We start from the raw sequence: 21790 nt of genomic DNA, 5'->3' as shown, positions 1-21790 counted from the left end.
CTGCAGTAGCACAGTCAAAAAAAAACTTTCAACCTGTAAACTCCTCCCTCTGCTCCTGACGGAGCAGCCATTCTCTGAGGCAATAAAGATAAAGGATGAGGAGTTTCCCACCTGTAGACAGGAAGTGGGGAGAAGTTCACTTACAACCAGAGCTGCCAGACACAGGCTTGATTGTACTTTCACCTCTCAGACCATATCCTGTTCAATTCAGAATATAAACGAACATCCAGGATGATAACTGTGTGGCTAATGATAAGGTCTGACCTTCTATGATAACAAAGAAATATGATGTTTGAGACATGCTCTGACAAGCCCACACAGCCCCATCTTCTTCATACAGTATATTCCACCTAAAGCAATGTTCCACTTTCTTGTTTGTATTGTTGAAATGTATTTAGCCGGTGGGGTTTTATTTGCAGTGGTACTACAGGATTAGCTCCAGCTTACCAAGCTGTACACAGACACATCAAGAAGGAGAAGCATTTGGCTCTTTAGACTGATTGAACCCTGGTGGAGTGTGAAAGAATGTAACCGGCTTTAATTTGCACACGTCAGCGGACAAGAACACATGTTTATATATTTGTTGGAATATCATTGTATATCATAAGATTACGGTGGCTGAGAGAGCACAATGCACTGCAATGTAAAGCCACACTAATAAATATTGTTATTATGCCGTTGAATTAGGCCACAGCAGGCAGCTGTTTTGAGCTGTTAAACTCACTGTACACTCCCTGCTCAGCACCAAACAGCAGACAGACACAGTTAGCAACTAGCTGGTGAACATAGTGAAGAATTTAACAGCTACAGAGCCAGATATTTCGCTCAGAGGATGGTGGAGACCAAAATAAAGCTAAAAGCACAGCGAATATTGGACTTAAATTCATGAGGCTGCCTGGCACCCGCCTCCAAATGAATGGATATAGGTGTGACTCACCCAACTCTGTATTACCCTACGACTGAACAACCTTTTGCTGATGGTGATGGTATAACTGGCAAGCACGGTGGCAAGTTCCTACATTAAAACACAATCCAAAATAATCTATTCAGCCTTTCGGGGGTCATCTCGGCATGGTATCACCCAACATCTCTGCTGCTGTTCTCCCGGTGCTTCCCCGATGTGTCGCATCAGTGGCAAAATATGAGTCAGACCTGACCTCACATGTGTCAGGTCAGTGCTGACCCTCCGGCTTCCTACACACACTCTAATCTACCAAACTAAGAGACTTTTCATAACGATATACTGTCATACTTCCCAACCCTCTGAGAAATTGACTGATTTTCCGTTTTATGGGGTTATTGTAAGTCATGCGGTAAGAGGTGTGGGTCTATTTTGTAAATAGCCACACCTACCACCTATCTATCTATTTGTCTGTTTGTCTGTCTGTCCGTGTGTCTATCTGTCTGTTTTATTGTCCGTACTGATCAGACATCAAAGGAGTTTTAATGCAGGTCAGTGCCCCACATTTTCTCTCAGCAGACAAAAGCAGAAGCCTCTGCCGTGTAAGACAATTAACCTAGAGCCCTCACAACCGCGCAGGCTAAACAAATCATAAAAATAGGTATGAGTGGCTGATTGTTTGTCAGCTTTTTATGAAGCTGCTATAAAGGGATTGGGTCCATCCAAGAATCATTTGAAGTCTCTCAGGGAGTTTCTGCTTGTCAGAAAAAAATGAGTGAAGATGTCTCAAGGTGGATTTTGTTATTCAGGGTGTCAGGGTGTAAGCGGCAGGGGTCATCGCCAAGGTGCGAGGGGAGAGGTGCAGTGCAGTCTGGGTGCTAATCAGACTCGTCCTCCGGAGCAGCGTTTGACATTTCCCATCAACACTGGCTCCCAGCTCGCTCTCTCTCCTCACCTGGGCTCTCTCAGACGCTCAGCTCCAAACCAGACTGTCTTCCATACTCTGTTGACACAGTCAGGCTGCTCCGTCAGTCACTCGCCTCATTAACTCCTGTTGGGCTGTTATTCCCACTGCTATAGTCATATATGCACGTGCCCTCGCATATGCACACTCGCATACATCCACTCAGTCAAAGTTTCCCACTCGGAGGCAGTGGAGTGTTTGTCAGTTTGCACATTTTGACATGTTTTGACATTTTTCTCCTTGTGTGAATTACTACAGCTGCAGGATTCGCTTTCTGTCCGCTAGCCTCTGATCAGATGAATTGATTTCGGAGTGTGCTGACAGGATAAGTGTGCACTTTTTTTCTCCATGTCTGTTACGATTAAAGCTCAACAGATACATCACTTTTCACCCTCACATAGATAAGGGACCGTATGAAAATTATTAGGGGGAGGGATGTCTCGAAAAGGGGGAGGGTTATGTATTTTTTCTTTTTGTTGAAGGTTGTGTAATTCACATTTTTTGGGAGAGATGGGGGGGAGTCTTTAGTAATTGAGCAAACTGCTAATTGGTAACGATGTAAAAACTATTATTTGATTAACATATTACATCCAGTGCTACTGCATATGTGAAAGTTGGGTCAAGAGGGAGCTGCGTGTGATGTGTGTAAGTTTGAAAACGAGCAAACAAGAAACAAACTGAAGGTGTGGAATTAGAAACAAGTGAGGTCACCAGTCCTCTGTGGACCGCTTCTTACTTCTGGAGGCTAGCAGCTTGAGGCTACATTAGCCACCGCCGCCATGTCTGTCTGCTGTCAAATACAGGACTCAAACTCAGGCCGCTGCCGTAAGGACTCAGCCTTGTAGTACACACGCTACCGGTTGAACTACCAGGCGAAAGAAGGAGAGGTGAAGAAAATAATAACATCAAGGAGGGTCTGAAACGTAACGTTCAGCCCCCCCCCCCTATCTGAATAACTTCCCATACAGTCCCTAACTGAACCCTAGGAAATAGATTGCTCAGAGTTGTTTTTGTCTGGATATTAATCAGCCATACTAGATGCATTTACAGTAAAGCATTTGATATGAGTAACTGGATGTGAACAATCCACACATTTCACAATAAATCAATAGATACAGTATGAATGCCAGAGGAAAATATTTGTATGATTGGGTTTCTCATCTCTATCATTTCTGTTACGCACAAAGAGCATTGATCATTGCTCAGACCACAGTATTTGACACAAAATTTATTGCCACTTTCACTTTGAAACGCCATCAAATATCCAGCTGACAAGGATCTGTGTCCATCCAAAGCCACAACTCATAATAAGATATGAGGCAGTGTCACTTTTGTTCGGCTTCCTTGTTCCTTCCAGGCAATAACTTTGATCAGTGGCAGCAATTTCCTGGATTAGTAAAGTTTGAATGAATGCACAAAGCGGGAAGGATATAGTTTGCTGTGGAACTGATCGCTGTCAACCTTGATTTAACACAGAATGTGACACAACAGAGCACGCCAGGACTTCCTCTTTTTGATAAATTGGAATATCTGCGGCAAATCAACTTTGGTGTAAATCAAAGGGGAAACTGGAATGCCATAGCACAGGAAATTACATTTAGTAATGTTTATTAATGTGAAATATGCAAGTAATCTATATTCATCCCAACAACCTAACAAATAAACAACTGGGCATCAATTTGATGACTGACACAGTGTTTTGCAGATATCATCAAGGCAGATGAGAAAGAGCTGATTGAGGAGAGGAATGCCTGAGCAGCATGTTAGCATATCATAATTGACTATCAGTCACACAGGTGGTTTGTGTGGTTAGCGTGGGTAGTAGTCTGCTAACGGGGCGTGATGAAGTTTTCCTGCTGTTTGTTGTGTTCCTACACCTCATTTTAGTCATAAGGGAATTATAACCTCCATTTTTGTAGCCTGGGGCGAAATGGCACACACTCGAAGCACTCAGGGCTCATTAGAGAGATAGAATCAGTGTCCTCACTTTAATGAAAGCAAATGTTGAAGAGTTCATGTTGGAGCAGATTGCTCATCTCAAAAAAGTGTATCTGCATAACCGATCTTACAGTGCGATTAAGTTTGATACTTCAGTCAGACATAGACTGTTTCACAACTTTATGACTTTGAGTCACTGATGGTGTTTTGATTAAAGGGACACCACACTGATTTTACGCATGAAGATCAGTCTCGAGACATTCTACGACTAACCCTGATGATGTCACAGTGATGTCATCAAGGTTATCTCTGATTAGGCTTGAAACTTTAAATTATTAGCAAAACTTGGAACATGAATGAGTTTGAAAGATGTGGGCATTTACCAGGCAGGTATGATCTCACAGAAGACACTGTTGAGTTGCATTATGGGAATTGTGGGATCAAGTGTTTTCTGAACTTGACCCATTCGAAGACTAAAAGTTATCACGGCCACTGCTGCATTAATTTTGACCATTCCTTTTTCTTTTTGTTGTCTCCTGTCTTATAATTTAACATCCCTTTACAATTTTTTTTTCAAGATTAAGAAATAGTAGCATCTTGGGAAATATGAATTCCTATCTTGCTTAGAGTTACTGTTTGTGATAAGCTAAGCTAACTGGCTGTTGACTGTAGCTTCATATTTTAGCATAGATGCAAGAATCATATCAATCTTCTCATCTAACTCTTGGCACAAAATGAAAATAAATGTTATTTCCTAAAATGCTGAACTACCTTTACAATATAACTACAAGTGAACTGGACTCAGCCACATATACTGTCAAGAAACTGAAACTAACCAGATTGTTTTATAAAAAAATTTAAGTAATCTCAATCCAGTGGCATTAACTTTATTTTTTAAAGAAATTAAAGAAAATTCTGGTGGCTCAGAAACAGGGAAAACAAAATGTTTAGATGCAAATTCTTTACAGTGTTTCCTCAGAAACTCAGTTAGGACTGACAGCAAACAACTACTCATACTTCAATACTTCATCAATAGCACCGAGCCCATCCCTTCTCCGTCACTGTTGCCTAAGATTGTGATGGTGTTGCACGGTGGCCAGCACTGACTCACCTGGCGGAGTATCGCACACACCACCAGCCCCCCGCTCTCCAGTCACTCACCTCCTTCCCCTCCCACTGAGTTCACCCTGCACTGCAGTTCAAAGTGGTTTTGCCTGTCTAGCCTTGGCGTTTAATGTTTAAGTATTGGGAGCGGCTGGAGAGTGCAAATAAAATGCCTTTACAGACTCCGGGGCACGCTGAGGGCTGTGATTCCAGATACTGTATTGTGAAATTTCCATTGTGCTTGACAGAGTAGCCTCAGGGCACTTGAATCTGTTCAGCTGAATTTTGACTCTTTACTGCTTCATAATGCTTGATGCGTGCGGCTTAGATAAACCATTTAGAGGAAGATTATTCAAACTTTATTACGCTGACAAAAGAGTACACATGTTCACGGGATACAAGGCGACGTGTCTGTGCTATCAGCTCTTTGTCAAAAGTTCAGAACAGGATAAAGGTTTGAATGCAGACCCCACCTGTGAGAGAAAACCACAACGAGTTGTGGTAGGGCCAGCTTTCTGTTGGGCTGGAAGAAAGGAAACCATGTTTTCAGCGAAGGAAAACAACACAGAAAGCCTGACACTACTTATATGTTTGTGCGTGATTATTCTGTAGTCCTAATCCGTCTAACAATGTTACAAAACATTCAGACAGGAGGAGGCTTTAAAGCAGTAATTGGGGGGACTTACACTGGTGAAAAACTGCTCAACCACTTCTAGTTGCATCTCGCTCATGCTTGATCGAGACTGTGGCACAAGAAATCAAACATGGGTGTGGATTTAGTCTGATTCGAAGCATATCTCTTAATTCCCTTGAATGTCAGGCTGAAGAGTGAGCTTTTTAAAGAAAGACGGTGCAACAGAGCAGATGGAGACATTTCAGAGCAGGCAGAGGGTTAAGCGAGCGGATGTGAGGTCTGTGTTTTGAGGGTGCAGGTCGCGATGGGACACAGAAGGGTCCAAAAAACTGATGACTCATTGGCCGTTTTCACGCCTCACATTGGATTAGCCATCACATGCAACAGGCTTCTTAATATGAATTGTGTAATGGCCTCAATCCCTCCAGAATTATTTCATAAAATCAGCCTCAGTTTTGCTGTGTCACCCTCATATGCAAAACTAAGGTCAGTGAAAATAAACTGAGTTACAGAGCGTCACATAGCGGTACAGGTCTTGGTTTTTGGAAGCTGTTTACTTTGTTTGAGACCTGAAAGAATTCTTTCATTGTGATGTTAAGATAGGTTTTATAACACACAGGCTTCCAAAAAAACATGGATCATGCTGTTGTCAGGTGAAAATTTCCACTTTGCTTGTTATAACTTAAATCACAGGATTATGCGCTCCTTTGTGGTTTTAGGTGCCGGGTTTATAAAATCCTTTCAAAATCCATTTGGCAAACTGAAAAACGGCTATTCTGAAGCTGAAGGGGAAATTCTAAATTGTCCATACATGTGTGAATATATTACTCTTGATCATGTGTTAACCCTACAACAGTATGGTGACATGTTGTTTACATCACAGCATGCATTCACCCTGAACAGTAGCAATACCGCAAGTATTTTTTGGTGTTTGCTTTAAGGTTTTTGAGTGTTTCAGACACTATCAGATAATTTCTCAATCAAAAGTTCAAATGCTAAATTGATCTTAGATACTTGATGATTAATCAGCTAGACTGTCGGCTGTGATTTCCATTGGCCTTAGTTGCAAACTCCACCCATCTGGCACTGGAGGAGGCCAAAACCAAACAATGAAGTGTAATGTTTGCAAATACTATTTGCCCCAGGTCGAGCAGATAGATGCTTGGTTTCCTCTGTGGGAGAAACTCAAGTTCAAATCTAGTCTGTCACATCAGCACACCTTGCTCTTTAGGCTGCATTATTCATTGCAATCTCTGCATTATTCATTTCACTTAGCATCACATTTTGTGACTTGGTTCATTTACAAAGAACCCCTTACAGTCTCTGTTATTATCATTATTATTATTACACCCTTATACTTTTGGCATGTGAGGACTCAGACCTCTAAGGACTGTTACTGCCTCCTCTTCCTCTCTCTGTGGTTTTGAGACATTTGTGTGGCATGCCAGGTTTTATCTCAGAGCTGTGACACCTGAACCAAGACTCTGACCTGGGGCCAAACAGCACCTCCAGTGTCCCTCAGGGCACCACAACTGCTGTCAGCTCTGTGTTTGAACAGCACGTCTGCAGAGACAGCTGCTGAGGTCTAACAAAGACATCTTGAGAATCTCCATGACATTTAGCAAAAACAGTGGGGATTCAGCGATACGTAGGCTGAAAGCCATCACTGGTAGTCGAGTATTTTGGTCGGGGTTACACAGCAGTGTGCCAAGTGCACAAGCCATCTTTTGGCCAAGACTTGATGTTCATGGTCTCAGTGAGCGGCAGGCTGTCTCACCTGCCCTGGTTGTGGTGCCACGAGCCTGGCACAGACTGAACAACACCAGACTGGAGGTCAGCCAGAGTGAGGTTTAATGAGACTGAAGCCACACCAAAGGCTGGTTTATCTGTCCTCACTTCAGAGCACCTGTGCCACACAGTCAGTGTGATGAGAGCTAAAGTTGCTCCAAAACAGACCCTCTTCCTGTAATTACTGTTTGTTATCACACAAATACTTTTCCTTCCTGAGACATTTTAGATATCTATGTCTGTCTGAACTAATATGCCTTGAATGTGGATACAGTGATGTTTTGTGATGGTGCAATGCAGGTTTAATCAACAACACTAAAATATGACTTGAATTGGCTCTAATCACAGGAATATGACTATCTGTGTGTTGGGCAAAAAACAGCACAGGAAGGTTGGTGATTGAAACAAAATATATTTTAACATCTAAGCAAAATCATAACAGGTGGAGAATTGATTACAGGAGTGTTGGGTGTTACTGTTTGCCATGAGTCAAGAAGACCCCCCTTTTCCCTTCTCCTTTAAAGGAGGGAGAAAAAGAGAAAGTTGGAGTTAGGCACAAACACATATGCTACTATCATGGCCAGTAAATAGAGCGGTTTCCAAGAGAAAACCTGTCAATGAAGTGGACTTTGGAAGGAAGAGAGAAAGCCTATGGTTGACCCTTGACCCACAGCAGCTGCATGCAGAACATTTACGCATTAAAGCGGCTGGTTCCAATGAGAATCCGCCTTGGATGAGTCGGACAGTTCTGGGATACACCTTCTAAAGCCTCATTTACTATTGTCTACTAAGTCCGTACCGTTCCCTCCCTCATTCTTAAGGAGTTAACTTCATGATGTGAGTCAGAGTTGTAACAATGTACTATAATTAGTTGAATACAGACGTAGACAAAAAGTGAATGGGGAGGAAGAATCATTAAAAGAATAAAATGCATATTTTGATGCGTAAAAATGCAGGGTGCAACAAGGGCGCACGGTACGCGCACTGCATAGAGTGCAGGTTTATTTTTAAGTTTTGCTGAAGTTTGACAGAGTTGGAGTAGTTTCAAACCAAGAGGTAAATGCCGTTATATTTGTTCAGCTTTTCTTGACTTGTATTTACCAAAGTGGAATGAGACGTCTCCAAAGTCATTTTCGTGCGTATATTCGCGTTGGCATGAGTCTGTCTTAGAAGCCATTTCGACTTTAAATCCACCAATCTAATATTTAGCACACTAAGTAAACTCTTCGTTAGGTTTATTTATTAATTCTGTAGATATGGGGTCACAGCAAACTCATCCAGCGCGCGGCGTGCGCAGTGCGCGTCCACGAGCAGTTTTATTCTCCTGGGAAATGCATTCTGTGCGGAAAGTTCTTCCAGACGCACTTCAATTACCGCACACACATTGAAATCACTTCAACTACGTTGCTTCAGATTTGAGCTCAGCACTGTGCCACTGCTCCTGTCTGTCCTGCCTTCCCTGTGAAATCTGGAAAATGGGAGGGTGAAAAAAAAAACGGTATATAATTGATGTTTTCCCATGGAACTGCCCCTCCTCCCCGCGACACAGGCTAACCCTCAGGTGGAAGAAATCTTTTAAGATTTTTTTGTGGGATAACATCAGGAGGGTTTGTCTAGGCGAGCCAATCAAGTCCCTCCCCTGCTATAGATCGGTGCTATAATACAAAGCAGTAAAAGCGGTCGCCTCACACAAGCGGCTGCAGCTCGACTAGAGATCCCGTGGCTTTTAATTCCCTCACTACTTTTTTTTAACCCTCCTTCGATGTGCCCCGTTATTACCATTTGTCTGAGGCGTTCATTTCCGCACCTGCCACGGTAGAGACCAGGCGAAGGCGAAGTAGAGGAGGAGACAAGGACATTGCGAGAGCCGGGAGAGGCAGACGGTAGAGATAGCAGCGGCGACTCGTTTGAGATCTTAAAGGACAAAAATGCTGCTCTGGACCAGAATCGTATTGGTCGGTCTCATCTGCTTGTCCTTGGTGTCCTCTGGGATGGGATGCGGACCGGGCAGGGGCTACGGCAGGAGAAGACACCCGAAGAAGCTGACACCTCTTGCGTACAAGCAGTTCATCCCCAACGTGGCGGAGAAGACCCTCGGGGCAAGCGGCAGATACGAAGGCAAGATCACAAGAAACTCCGAGCGATTTAAAGAACTGACTCCCAATTATAACACAGACATCATATTCAAGGATGAGGAGAACACCGGTGCCGACAGGCTAATGACTCAGGTAAGGAGACAGAATAACCTTTTTTCCCCTACTGCCCGTCTCCTAACGCACCACCACTGCGCACTGCAACAACCTCCTTGTCAGACTGATTGCGCACCTTAAGTGAAGTCTGTTTTTACCCGCTGCTGAACTCTTCACACTGAGCCTTTTAACTTCACTGTAAAAGCAGATGCGCTTTATGCACCAGCATGGGAGTTTTCGAAGGCTGCAGGCTTGAAGCGAATGTAGAAATCCAGCTGGAGAAGTAATGTGCAGGCGGACAGTCAGGACACTCGGCCTTCATGATTGTGACAGTGTATTTAAAATATTAATGTGCCCCTCTCCTCATATCTATATTTGTATCTCTGTGAAACAGTATTTGTTGCCTTATAGCCGTACATCCATATTACCTTATATTTCAGGAAGACATTCAGTGTTTGCTGCATATTTAAGCTTTACATTACAGCTTGTTTAAAGCGCCTTTTCTTTATTCCAGCCCTGGGGATGCGCACCGCTTCAAACAGCCGGGCTTATTCAGGCATGGCGTGGCTCATTCAGACATTTTCTCGCACAGGCTGCTGTAATTTAGCTTTTCGTATGGTGTGCATCAGTGCATGAAAACAGTGACATTTCTTTGAGAGTGTTCAGGACTTCATAAATGGGTGGGACTCGGTCAATTATAGGAGCAAGGCGCACAGAGGTGATGGTGCCTTTTACAAATGCACTTGCATGGAAGATGACATCTTTTATAAATACTCCATCCTCATGTAGGCAGTTAGTTCAGTACAGATAAGATGAGGCTCACAAGACGTCGGAGAGATGTAGGCTGCAGGATGCCGCGTCTCTTCAGCATGACTTTTAGCACTCAGATGCTGGTGAATTATTAAAAGCGCTTGGGTGATACTGGCTCAGTAATAATAAAATGCCGGTGGTGATGGTGGTGGTGCTGGTGGTGATGACGCCGGGCGCGCGCCGGAGTCCCTGAACCCGTGCCTCGCACCATGCATGAGCACGAGCTCCGATGAAATATTCACTGTGCGTGCGGTCTCGGCGTCCCTCTCAGCCCTCCCCACATCCCCTCTGTCATAAACCTATAGGTTCTCATACACACAGATGATGAAATTACAGGCGCGTGGGGATGTGATGCGCAAAGTGGGGTTCAGGAACCCCCCCCAACCCCCCACCCCCACTCCCCCATAGGGTTCCTCGTGGAGGTTCCAGGGTCTCCAGAAAACAGAAGAACGGCTTCATTTGCTTCTTATTTCATTCATTTGTGAGAATATAGAGAAACGTGTCTTCATTATAAGGCTTTCAATCTGAGTAAAATGCCCCACCTGCTGTATAAACACTTGTGTTTGCAGGTCTGTATCAAATCATACAAACGAGGTGGCAAATCCTCTGACAAAGGGTTTTGTCTGTTTTGGAGGCTTTGAATAACATTTTAAGAGATGCTTCTTGTTTTACAGATGTATATATATATATATATATATATATATATATTTTAAATCAGAGTAGTTGCGGCTTCTAGTTCATCATCCGTTTCCCATTCAGCATCCGAGCGTTTACAGAAAAGCCAACAACCGACTCTAAGTGTGAAATGTACATGAAAGGGCTTTTAGGCACCCCTGACTGGGCCTGAGACGCAATTTGAACTTATGACCTTTGGTCAGCGGGAGGCCATAGTAAGTTAAAACAGGTGAGATTTTCTTTATCGTACGTGCCATTGCAAAGCCATCAAATTAAAGCATGTACATTCAAAGGAGAGTGACTGTAGCTGTTTTGTAGACTACTCTGACAAAGGCATAAGCATTATCACATGAGGATTTACGCTGTGCCAACAGTCTTTGCGCTGTCCCGCGGCTTTACGCATGAATCCGGTGGGTTTTTACGCACGGAGGTTTACGCATTAATATAATGAACTTTACACGTTATCATGCGTTGTAGAAAATAGATGTTGTACGCATACATGAAACAAGGCACGTGCCCGCTGTAGCTCCCCTAGGTGTGTGCAATAAGTGAATCAATCAATCAATCCACTGAGGTCTAGTCATGACTATAATATTTGATACTTGAAGGAGCGCTTGATCAAGCACCTACTCCCTTAACTATTAAGATACAGCTCACTCCCAGGAACGCTGCCAGGAGAGGTGTTTTACAGACATTTACAGATAGATATATAGATGTTTCCTGAAGTGACGGGGGCCTACAGTGAGCAGGAGCATCAGTTTGGAGGCTGAGCTGCAAAATGTCCATCTTCATCCGCAAATGCCAGATGCACTTCCAGTAGTAGAATATTATCTGACACAAAATAAGTGGAAATGTTCTATTGTGGAGCAGCCAGATTGCTCGATCTCCAAAATTCCACTTATTTCTAATGAAGTTTCCCTTGTTTCAAGAATTTTCCGGATAATCTATAAAGCGTTGGGTAGTGTTGGGTAGAGTTTGTGACAAGAAAACGACTCAAGATTCAAGAAAATACACGATTTGCCTTGTGAAATCACACCACCCTCACAGGAAAAGGTTACTTTTATCGTTTAAGAAAAGTTCCTACTAGATTAGAAGTGTTTATTTTTTTTGCAGTGTAGCACTGTTAGGAGCCTGCAGTCCCTGCCCACAGTGCAAACGAGTCGGAAAAGAGATGAGCTGGCGGCTTGTTTGCACTGACAGGTAGCTGATAAGTGTTTCCTCTAACCAAATCATTTGTGAAAAGATTAAGAGGGAGGCTGTTGAACAACTTTACCCCGAGCACAAAGCGCCGGTCCGGGGCACCCTGCTGGGCTTCACGGTGGCTGAGCAGAATTTGGCTTGATTTGCGGCACACGACCTAATGAATTAATAAATAGGTTAAGCTTTACGGCTCTTGACTCCGACAAACCCACTCAGAATGTGGGAGGTTTTTTAGGGAGCTGTTTTTTATTCAACACATTCTACAAGTGTGATATCCTCATAAAACAGCCACTGATATATGAGGAACCTCTTTTTTTCTTTTTTGTTATACGAGTTTTTGGGTCTGTGTGAACATTCTTCCTTTAGGACACACAGCCTGTCCATAAGGGAAGAGGACAGTGGGTCACACATAGACGCTTCTCTGTGCGCCCATACCATCCCTGGATATTTCACAAGTCTGTCAGTCAGCAGCCAAAACACCACGACTTAAGGAGGCATGTCACGTTTCCAAGACTTTGCAGGAGGAGAATAATGAAAGTTTCCCTCCGCGGTTGGACTGAAAAGACTCTTTGTGATGTTTTATTTGACATATTGGTTGAGTGTTGAGAATAGTTGTCTTGGAGAAGGCCAAGCATCTTCATTGAGAGAGCGCAGAGAGGTTGGGGTGCGACGATTTATTTATAGGACAAACTCCAGATATTTTAAGGCTTCAGCTGCTCTTGAAGATCATCTTCATATCATCTGCATATCAATTATTTATTCAAAGAAAACAGACAAGTTGCAACCAACAAAAAAGTCGGTGATTTCATGACCTAATACAAACTCATGAATATATAATGTATATGTGTTGTGCTCGATGCAACACTTTTTTTTTTGGATAGAAAGGGACTCTGCTCGCACCTCTCCAAGACCAAAGACCCATATGTTATAGGCCAGTGAAGCGAATGCGGTGCCTTATCAATATTTCATCAGCAGCTTTCTTATCCGAGATGTGCCCTCTGACGCTGCTGCTCACACTGAGAAATGCAAGCTCACATTCAGGATCAGAGCTGCAGTGTGTTTCACCTCAGCTGGGAGGAATCAGGGGCGTCAGGTGGGGATGGAGAGGCGTGGGCGAGGCCTCAGTGAGTCCAGATATGATTTTTTTTTTTAATTGTTATTATTATATAAGAGACGGCAGAGATCAAGAAAACATCCCATGAATCTGTCGGGAAGGTATATTCCTGGGGGTGGGGGGTGGGGGGTATAAGGAGAAACCCTCTAAGTGTGGCGCATGCAGTCTAATATTTTATTTCTCTGACCAAAAGATGATATATTTTTAGACAGTTATGAGCACCTGATAGTCTTGGCAACAAAAATGTGTCAATAGAAAAAAAAGACTGTGGTGGCAGATGCTATTTTAAACTCAGGCTTCCTTTCACTTTACGCGCCAGGGCAGCTTATACCTGCGAGCTACGACCCAATCTATGACACAACAGGTGACTAACTGATCCATTTCTTCCTTCCCGCAGAGATGTAAAGACAAGCTGAACTCGCTGGCCATCTCAGTGATGAACCAGTGGCCCGGGGTAAAGCTGCGGGTCACCGAGGGCTGGGACGAGGACGGGCACCACTTTGAGGAGTCTCTTCACTACGAGGGCAGGGCTGTGGACATCACCACCTCAGACAGAGACAAGAGCAAATACGGCACTCTGTCCAGGCTGGCGGTGGAAGCCGGATTCGACTGGGTCTATTATGAATCCAAAGCCCACATTCACTGCTCTGTGAAAGCAGGTAATGACTGCGGGACGGGAGGAAAGCCACTTTGTTGTGCCTTTAGAAAATCTCTCATGCGCGCCACGATGCTGGCTGCAGGAGAAAATGACCCAAGTCTATCACCAGCGCTCATTTTCCGTCAGGTGCGATTGTAATCATCTAAAAGAGCAGGTGCAGCTCAGGGAAACTGCAGCCCTGCTTTATCTCCTAGGAAAGGTTCATGCAAAATCAGACTTTCATCAGTTGCTTGTGAGTAAAGAGTAGATTAGATGTAATGAAGTTAAGCAAGTTATGCAAGTGTCCAAAAAAACAACTTGATTTCAGTGACCAATCAGCTGCCACATTCACAGGCTCCAAGAAACTACATGTGAGCGAAGACGTGTAATAAAGTGTGTCTTATTGCACAGCTGTTGATCAGCTATAAAGCAAAAAAAAAATATCATTCATTGAATGATTAATAACAAGCGAGATCTCAATATTTATCGGACGAGATAGTTGAAATGCAGAAACCAAAAGTTTCAGCATAACGATTAATTTTAAGTCGATTTTTGGAGTAGGAAAATGTAAATATATATTTCCATGAATGATGTATGCGGCACATCCCTGCCTGTGGCGTTATGAGCATTTCCCATGCAGCTTATTTCTTGATCTTACATCGCCCCACACTGTCTCCTGGTGGGAACCACGGCCATAATCTAACAAGGCTCCTCGGTGTGACCCAGAAAAGCAAATCATTTTGTTCTGTGGATTTCTGCACAGCAGCTGCAGCCAAAATAAGATTCTGCAAGTTGTGTTGTTAGTTCTAAATTAGATAGCGTAACATTTTTGGGTTTGGTCATATAGGGGATAAACAGGAAAAAAAAAACTTGTCTGTTAACCTCTTTATTTTGGATCTCATTTGTTCTAGCTTTGACATTTAATTTTTAATTTTAAGACCTTTATTGTGGCTCACTTTTGGCTGAAATAATCTTCCTCTTAGGCCTTCACTAAGCAATGGGACACCTACTGGGCTTAGAAAATATTTCTTCTCACTGATTGATGAACCATGGCACTTTTTCTTAGCTCAGACTTTATTGATAAATCCCTTATTTATCATTCAGCACACACGTTTTGAGATCACAGTATGGGCCAGGCCGACGTGTCATTAGGGGTCATGCGACTTTACCAAAAGGATTTGGCTGAACAATGTTGAATTGGTTGGGGTAAATCTGGTTTTCAGTTGTCACCTTATTTCATGCTCGGGAATCTTAAAAGAAGATTAAAAGCCCCAAATTCTGAGTAGGAAACCGCCTTTTCTGTGTGTAGGACAGTGTGATCCTAGAGACTGGTATGTGGAGAGCTCCACCAAGGCCAAAATTATTGTCATCAAGACTGACAACAAAGCAGGGAGAGGTGGTAGAAAGAGGGGACATTGATGTTGCACAACAGAAAGCATTTAAGAGTCCGGGCCCTCATTTAAATTCAAATCTACGACTCGAGAGGCTTGGAAAAGTGGCTCCACTGGGTAAATAGTAGTTGTGAGTCGCCTATTTGTGTGAATTGTCACATAGAGGTTTCTGCACCTGAGTAAATATGGGAAGAGTAGCTGGGAAAGGCGTAAGTGTTCTTTACCGAGAGTAGCTCGATCCACAAGCTGATTTAGAATATCAATGCCTGCTCTTTATTGGGTTTTTTAATTAAGAATAGATGAGCCAAGGCTTTCAGTTTTCTCGTCTCAGACAACGTGGTCCAAGCCAATACGCATTTGGCTTGGAGGAGCCGACAGGCATCATTATGCAAAATGCATATGGCCCACCACGATGTGTGGAGGCAGGAGAAAACACAAATACGAGCAAAAAAAAAAAAGATTCTCTTGAATGGGCTTTTGAATGGAGCAGTAGTCCTTAACTGGAATGCGTAAAAGCACGTGTGATTCTTATCTTTAAGTCCTAAAAGTGTTTAAAAGCTTTAAATATCACTGCTTTAGGACACTGTGTGTGTTTCTAAGATGTTTTTTTTTTTTTTTAATGTTGCAGAACCACAATGGCTTCAGTCGTGAAAAGGCTCCTAATCATTTTCTGATGGTGTAAAACCGTATGTTTTGACAAATTTCACCTTTTAACACCATGATATATTTTATTTTAACAGAAAATTCAGTGGCAGCAAAATCGGGTGGCTGCTTCCCAGGCTCCTCCACTGTCACCCTTCAGGATGGTACCAAGAGGGCGGTCAAAGACCTCCAAACCGGCGACAAGGTGCTGGCAGCAGATGAGGATGGAAACATGATTTACACCGACTTCATCATGTTCATAGACCAAGACTCGACAACTAAGAGGCTCTTCTACGTCATCGAAACCGACTCGGGCCAGAAAATCACCCTCACCGCCGCGCACCTCCTCTTCGTCGGCCACAACAACCACACGGAGAAAGTGGACAAGCGGATGTCGGCAATCTTCGCCAGCCAAGTCCAACCTGGACAAAAGGTGTTCGTCTTCGACCCCGAGCGGAGTCGACTCCAGCCTGTGACCGTAAAACGGATTTACACACAAGAGCACGACGGCTCCTTTGCGCCGGTGACCGTGCAGGGGACCGTTGTCGTGGACCAGGTCCTTGCGTCTTGTTACGCAGCGATTGAAGACCATGACCTGGCGCACTGGGCCCTGGCACCTGTCAGGCTCGCCCACTGGGTGTCCTCATTGCTTTTCAGTTCCCAGCCTCAAGCCAGTGCACAGAACGACGGAGTGCACTGGTATTCCAAGATCCTTTATCAATTAGGAACATGGCTCTTGGACAGCCACTCGATTCATCCACTTGGGATGTCAGTATACCCGAGTTGAAACCTCTACTACAGGAGCAGAATGGGACTTAAATGTAGGACACACGAACTATTCAGTAGATTAAAAAAATAAAATAATAATAATAATTAAAAAACGAACAAACAGACAAACAAGACAAAAGGCCCCAGCGGAGTTGGGATATTTATTTCAGTGACTTTTCCAAGATGTGTCCCCTTTCAAAGAATGAATGGAGCCTTAAAAAGTTTCTCTTTGAATAATTTATTCTCATGTGAACTCGCTGCTGTCACACAAATGGATTCTGAAACGGTGTGAGCAGCAAATTGTGCATAATCTATTTTTGTATATCTCAAATGCAAAAAAGAAAGAAAAAATGAAGAAAAAAAATGAAAAAACTGAAAAAGAAAAAAAAAACTGCGCAAAGAGAAAGAAGACCATGTAGAAAGGAGCTAACTTTGACAGGTTGTAATGTTCATATGTGCATATATGTGCAACTGACTGTTATATTTTGGGGAGAACAAACTTCGCGGGGTTCCATAAATTATATTTTTATACACAGAATTGTAAATTAGATTTTGACAGATCGCTACCGAATCACATTTCGTTATTTGAAATAGTGTAAGATATGAGAATATATTTTAATTTAAATACAGTAGTTGGGAAAGTATTGGAAAAATCTTGTACTGCTTGGTTTATTAAGAATTTTATTATTTTGGAAACTGTTCGTTTAAGTTGTCGGAGAGGGACAGATATTCTGCCTCATGTCTGCATTCTCTTGCATTTTTTCTTTTGTGTGTTTCTATTTTTCTGTTTTCTTCTGAGAAAAATATTAAATGCAGATTCTGACAATTCAGTAACAGTTAAAGTAGTACTGAAACGGTTTCGTTAAATAAATTAATAAGTAACTCCTGTAAATGTACTAAAATGTATTTTTCTTTTCATATTTTGTAATAGGGAAATAGTTTTATAGAAATGACCTGCGGCAGATGCACAGTTTGGATAGTCTATATAGCCAGACCATACCAGTTAACTTTCATAACAGGGCGATGTGTCAAAAATGTCTAGAGTTTATTATTTATATGTTTATTACAAAATGAGATAAAGAAAATCTTCAAACTTGCAGTTGTTACATGTCTTTGTCTGAATGAGCTTCACAGGAAACACAAAGAGGAACATTTGAACAATATTATGAGATATTTTATGGCCATATTAAGGTCTTAAATTAGTTGTTAAGACAGCTAATTGATAAACAAATCAGTTATAGGGTTGTGTTAATATTTCCTTCTTGGTCCAATTATCTTTTATAATGAACAAAGCATTCATTCTAGACGGTTATAGTTAATATGTGGCAAGTTTTACATGGTAACTGAGGGAGTTTAGCCCACTGGGAAAGCTAGCAAACAATTTCGCCCTCTTTGCTAGCTTTTACAAAATGGCGAAAATATTGCGCTTTGAACTACCTTTTGCATGCTTGCGAAATGTTGAGAGTCCATGTTAAATTTAACGAGGTTTGCCCTCCGCAAATAACTTCTAACTTGCAGACAAATTAAACAGAAGTGTGTTTGTTGGCCCTAAATCTGCTTCTTGGTGTCTGCTGGTTGAGGTCAGATTGCTCCATCAGAAGAAATACAGTCATTGTAGTCTAAATCACAGCTTAGTAAAACATTTGTTAGTCTTAACAAATCGCTATAATCCTCCAATATTTTCATAGGGACTTAGAGTGTGCATGTAGCACTTAATAGTGAGGTTTTAGTGATGTATGTGTGTCCTCTTGAGATGTGCTTTGGTGTTGTAAGGCTACATATCTCTCTGAAATTGATTACAGCATCAGTCTCCCCCACAGCTGCCTTGTTGTTAAGTTGTGCAAGTGCGACACCATGTGGTGAATCGCCGATAGTGCTGCCGAGAAATGTTTTAAAAAAATCATTCTACAGCTGGGAGTTGTAAATAGTTTTTTTTATAAGAGAACTGCCTATACTTATAGCAAGAAATGAGCTTAATCTGCTATTTAAGTTCACTACTAAATAAATGAATGTATTGGGAGATTGAAGGGGTTATAGAACAAACTGCAGTGGCTCTCACTTTGGTTGTTTTTAAGGATTTAAGTTTGATGCTTCAAACAAAATAACTGTACAGGTCTATAGAGAAGCAGAGGTTCAAATGGAGTATGAAATATATGAATATACAAATAAAGTGAATCTTTTATAGTTTTCTCAGTTCTAAAATCACAAAAAATGATAAAAGCCATCTTTCACCCAGATTTATCAAAGGTAAAAGGGGCCATTGAAGCCAAGTGTCTGAATACTGTTGCAACATGAGCAGGAATTCCATTTCCTTCTCCCACATTGTGTTTTGTTGTTGATATTGTGAGGTGGAAACTTTGGGGAGGGACAAAGCCGCCCATCTCTCCCGGCACTGTGACCTTGGGTCCCTGACAGATACAAAAGCGTCCGTGCAGGGCAGCATTCCTCAGAGCAGGTAAACAGAGCCTCCTCTAATCCCTCAGGGTCCCTCAGTCTGCTGGAGCTCAACAACAGCTTTTACAAATGTTGACATTTGCAAACATGAACAGTCTGGCATTCTGGAAAACAAAACTACCCATTTCTATGAGAGTTTTGCAAAAGGCAGCACTCCACTTTTTCAAGGCAACATTTACTGCTCTGTGGCAGCAATCAGCAGAGTGTTCAAGACGTAAGTGGTAGGTTGGAGGGAAATGAAAACCGACAAGGATCTGCTTTTTGACAAGCTATCACACCTTAACTACTGCCTCCTCCCTTACTGTCAATAAACTGAAACAGAGGACTGAACTTTTTAAAACACACTAATTTCATACATGTTGATATTGCAGATAAACTCATGACAGATGGATGAAAAATGGCTAGATTGATGATACAGCAGGTGGACAAAAGAGACATACTGTGTACATTATTATACATTTTTCACCAATATAAAGAGAAAAGATATCAGGGTCACCAGATTAAGTCAAGATGTATGACAACTGAAACCCTTCACTTTTAATCAATTAGCATTTTTACAGAGTTCTCAAGAACCTCTCTGTTGGTCCTGGATCTGAAGAACACTTTGGTGGGTGCTCAAGTGAACTTGGATGCAAATCTCTACCGCTGCATCACAACCACACGCTCAACATTGGCCTGATTGGCCCCTTTTATTTCTTACTCTATTTCTTCTCTTCTCTTCTTATCATGTCTCAGACATTAGCCTCTAATTCAGTATTATGAGGAGAACATTGTAGGTCTCCAGCCATGTATGCTATGCTAGCCATGCATTGTTCTGCTACGCAAGTGCAGATCCCCCCCCCCCCATCCCCCCATTTTTCTCGATTTTTTTTCTTATAAAATACAGGGCAGTTTTGCTTCTTCACTTTTTGAAGTGTCATTTAACTGCTCACAGCTGAAAAATAACATTCAACATGTGACAAGAGGTCACAGGTAGCCAGTCCTTCATTTTAAGGGTTGACCAGCCAAAAAAGGTTGGGAACCACTGCTTCAGCTGACAACCATTCCAGTCTAGCTATTTACTTCTGACCAAAGCACCTTGGTTGTTTAGGTCTGAAATGAAGTAGATTTGAACTCCAAAAATTACCAGCCACTCCCAATTTCTCAATGAAAACAAAATCCGTTTTGCAGTGTAAGTCAAAAAGTTTATTTTCCTTCAGTTACTGGTACCAAATTTAACATATTTCATCTCTTTAAAAACATACTCAATTTCTTATAAAAAGCATTTTGCCTCTTTACAAACACCAGTTTACAGCATCAAAGCTATTTTCGCAGTGATTTCAGAATATTCCAACATAAAACATGATCACTTCATATGATAGATCAGTGTGAAAACATAAGACAAGATGCTTTGTCAACAGTTTCAGTCAAAGCTCAATAGGTTGGATTTTCAGTCATTATTTGGTGCACCATACTGTTTGAGATGAGGAAACCACTGTAGTGTCTTTTTCAAAATCCAACCAAACAATGAATGTCAAGAAGCTGGGATGACCTTTGGTGCAGTGAAAGCCATAAAGCGGCTTTAGAGTTACGTGTCTGCTCTGTGAACCCGGCTGTCGTCACAGAGATGGAAACCTCCAGCCACTGGGCTAACAAACAATGGTAATCCTGGTAGGCCACCCTGCTTGATACAGAAGTCTCAAGTTCATTCAACAACAGCAGCATCAAGGAAAAGATGAGTAACTGTAAAAATATATGCAAGCTGGAAGAACAGCGATGGCAGAAAAAGCAGTAATGGGAGGAAATGTGGCGGGCCCAATACTCTGAATGCAGCAACATCTATTTAATGAGGGAAGTAAGTTCAAGTAAAGTCTTCATCCTATGGTCGCAGGCTGCATTGGTGTAAAAAAGAAAAGAAAAAAAACCTGAAGCGTGAAGTGAGTGAGTTAAGGCAGGAAAAGTGACAAAGCAGTTTCATGGATAAAGCTGGTAAACGGCTCTTCGTACCAGAATGCTGTGGAAAAATTAATATGTTAATCCGTGAGGCCATCGTTTGTATGATGTGATGATAACTGTGGTCACATAAAGGTGTGTTTTCATAAGACAAATCTCATTAGTTCCATCCCAAACCAAACATCTGTGCAAACAGCCCAACGTGATTAAACCAGCACCACAAGTGTCAGACCATACCAGTGGTTTTGCATGCTTCTGCTCAACCCATTTATACTTCTCATGTAATCCGTACTTCTACTTTTTAGACTTTTTCGTTAATGGTCACATTAAGAGTAACAGATTTAAGCCATTGATTTCCTAAAATATAAATACATTGTAAATTAGAAAAAAAACTCTTGGTCATTTGAAAACACTTAACGCCGCATTTTGCTGGTACAAAAATATTCCATCTGGTTTATAGTAAAAGTAAACTAGAACAAGATGCAACTGACCAAACAAAACTGGAGATGGCATACTGTATCTCCTCGGTTGCCTAGCACAACTTAACAAAAAATTGGATTAAATAAACCTAAGTTTTAGAAATGTGTTGTATAAAACATGCAGCAGAGAAATGATTTTTTTATACCAGCAAGATAAAAAGGTCTTTTAA

General features: G+C 42.1%; 2 protein-coding genes across 2 annotated transcripts in view; one reads left to right on the top strand and one right to left on the bottom strand.

Moving 5' to 3' along the window:
- The window catches only part of rnf32 (ring finger protein 32), a 60448-nt gene extending 51260 nt beyond the window's left edge, over positions 1-9188 (bottom strand). Inside the window, exons 1-2 of the mRNA XM_022767044.1 lie at positions 9109-9188; positions 7319-7447 (exon numbers count right to left, since the gene is read on the bottom strand). Coding sequence (XP_022622765.1) covers positions 7319-7447; positions 9109-9188 — 209 coding nt within the window. The remainder of the gene's footprint in view (positions 1-7318; positions 7448-9108) is intronic.
- shh (sonic hedgehog) lies at positions 9059-16889 on the top strand. The gene is made up of 3 exons (XM_022767185.1): positions 9059-9557; positions 13715-13976; positions 16086-16889. Exons 1-3 carry the CDS (start codon positions 9258-9260, stop codon positions 16772-16774), a joined length of 1251 nt encoding a protein of 416 aa, XP_022622906.1. The 5' UTR covers positions 9059-9257; the 3' UTR covers positions 16775-16889.
- Positions 16890-21790: the final 4901 nt, after the last annotated feature.

This window comes from Seriola dumerili, unplaced genomic scaffold (genome assembly GCF_002260705.1).
Source record: "Seriola dumerili isolate Sdu_G_001 unplaced genomic scaffold, Sdu_1.0 BDQW01001124.1, whole genome shotgun sequence".
NCBI classification, from domain to species: domain Eukaryota; kingdom Metazoa; phylum Chordata; class Actinopteri; order Carangiformes; family Carangidae; genus Seriola; species Seriola dumerili.
The sequence above is the reverse complement of the archived record's forward strand: the minus strand, read 5'-3'. Positions and strand labels throughout refer to the sequence as shown.

Bases quoted from the DNA above. Each gene is read 5' to 3' on its own strand.
- shh (XM_022767185.1), top strand. From the start codon at position 9,258: ATGCTGCTCTGGACCAGAATCGTATTGGTCGGTCTCATCTGCTTGTCC. The intron at 9,558-13,714 runs GTAAGGAGACAG...TCCTTCCCGCAG, and splicing joins CCGACAGGCTAATGACTCAG to AGATGTAAAGACAAGCTGAA. The intron at 13,977-16,085 runs GTAATGACTGCG...TTATTTTAACAG, and splicing joins TCACTGCTCTGTGAAAGCAG to AAAATTCAGTGGCAGCAAAA.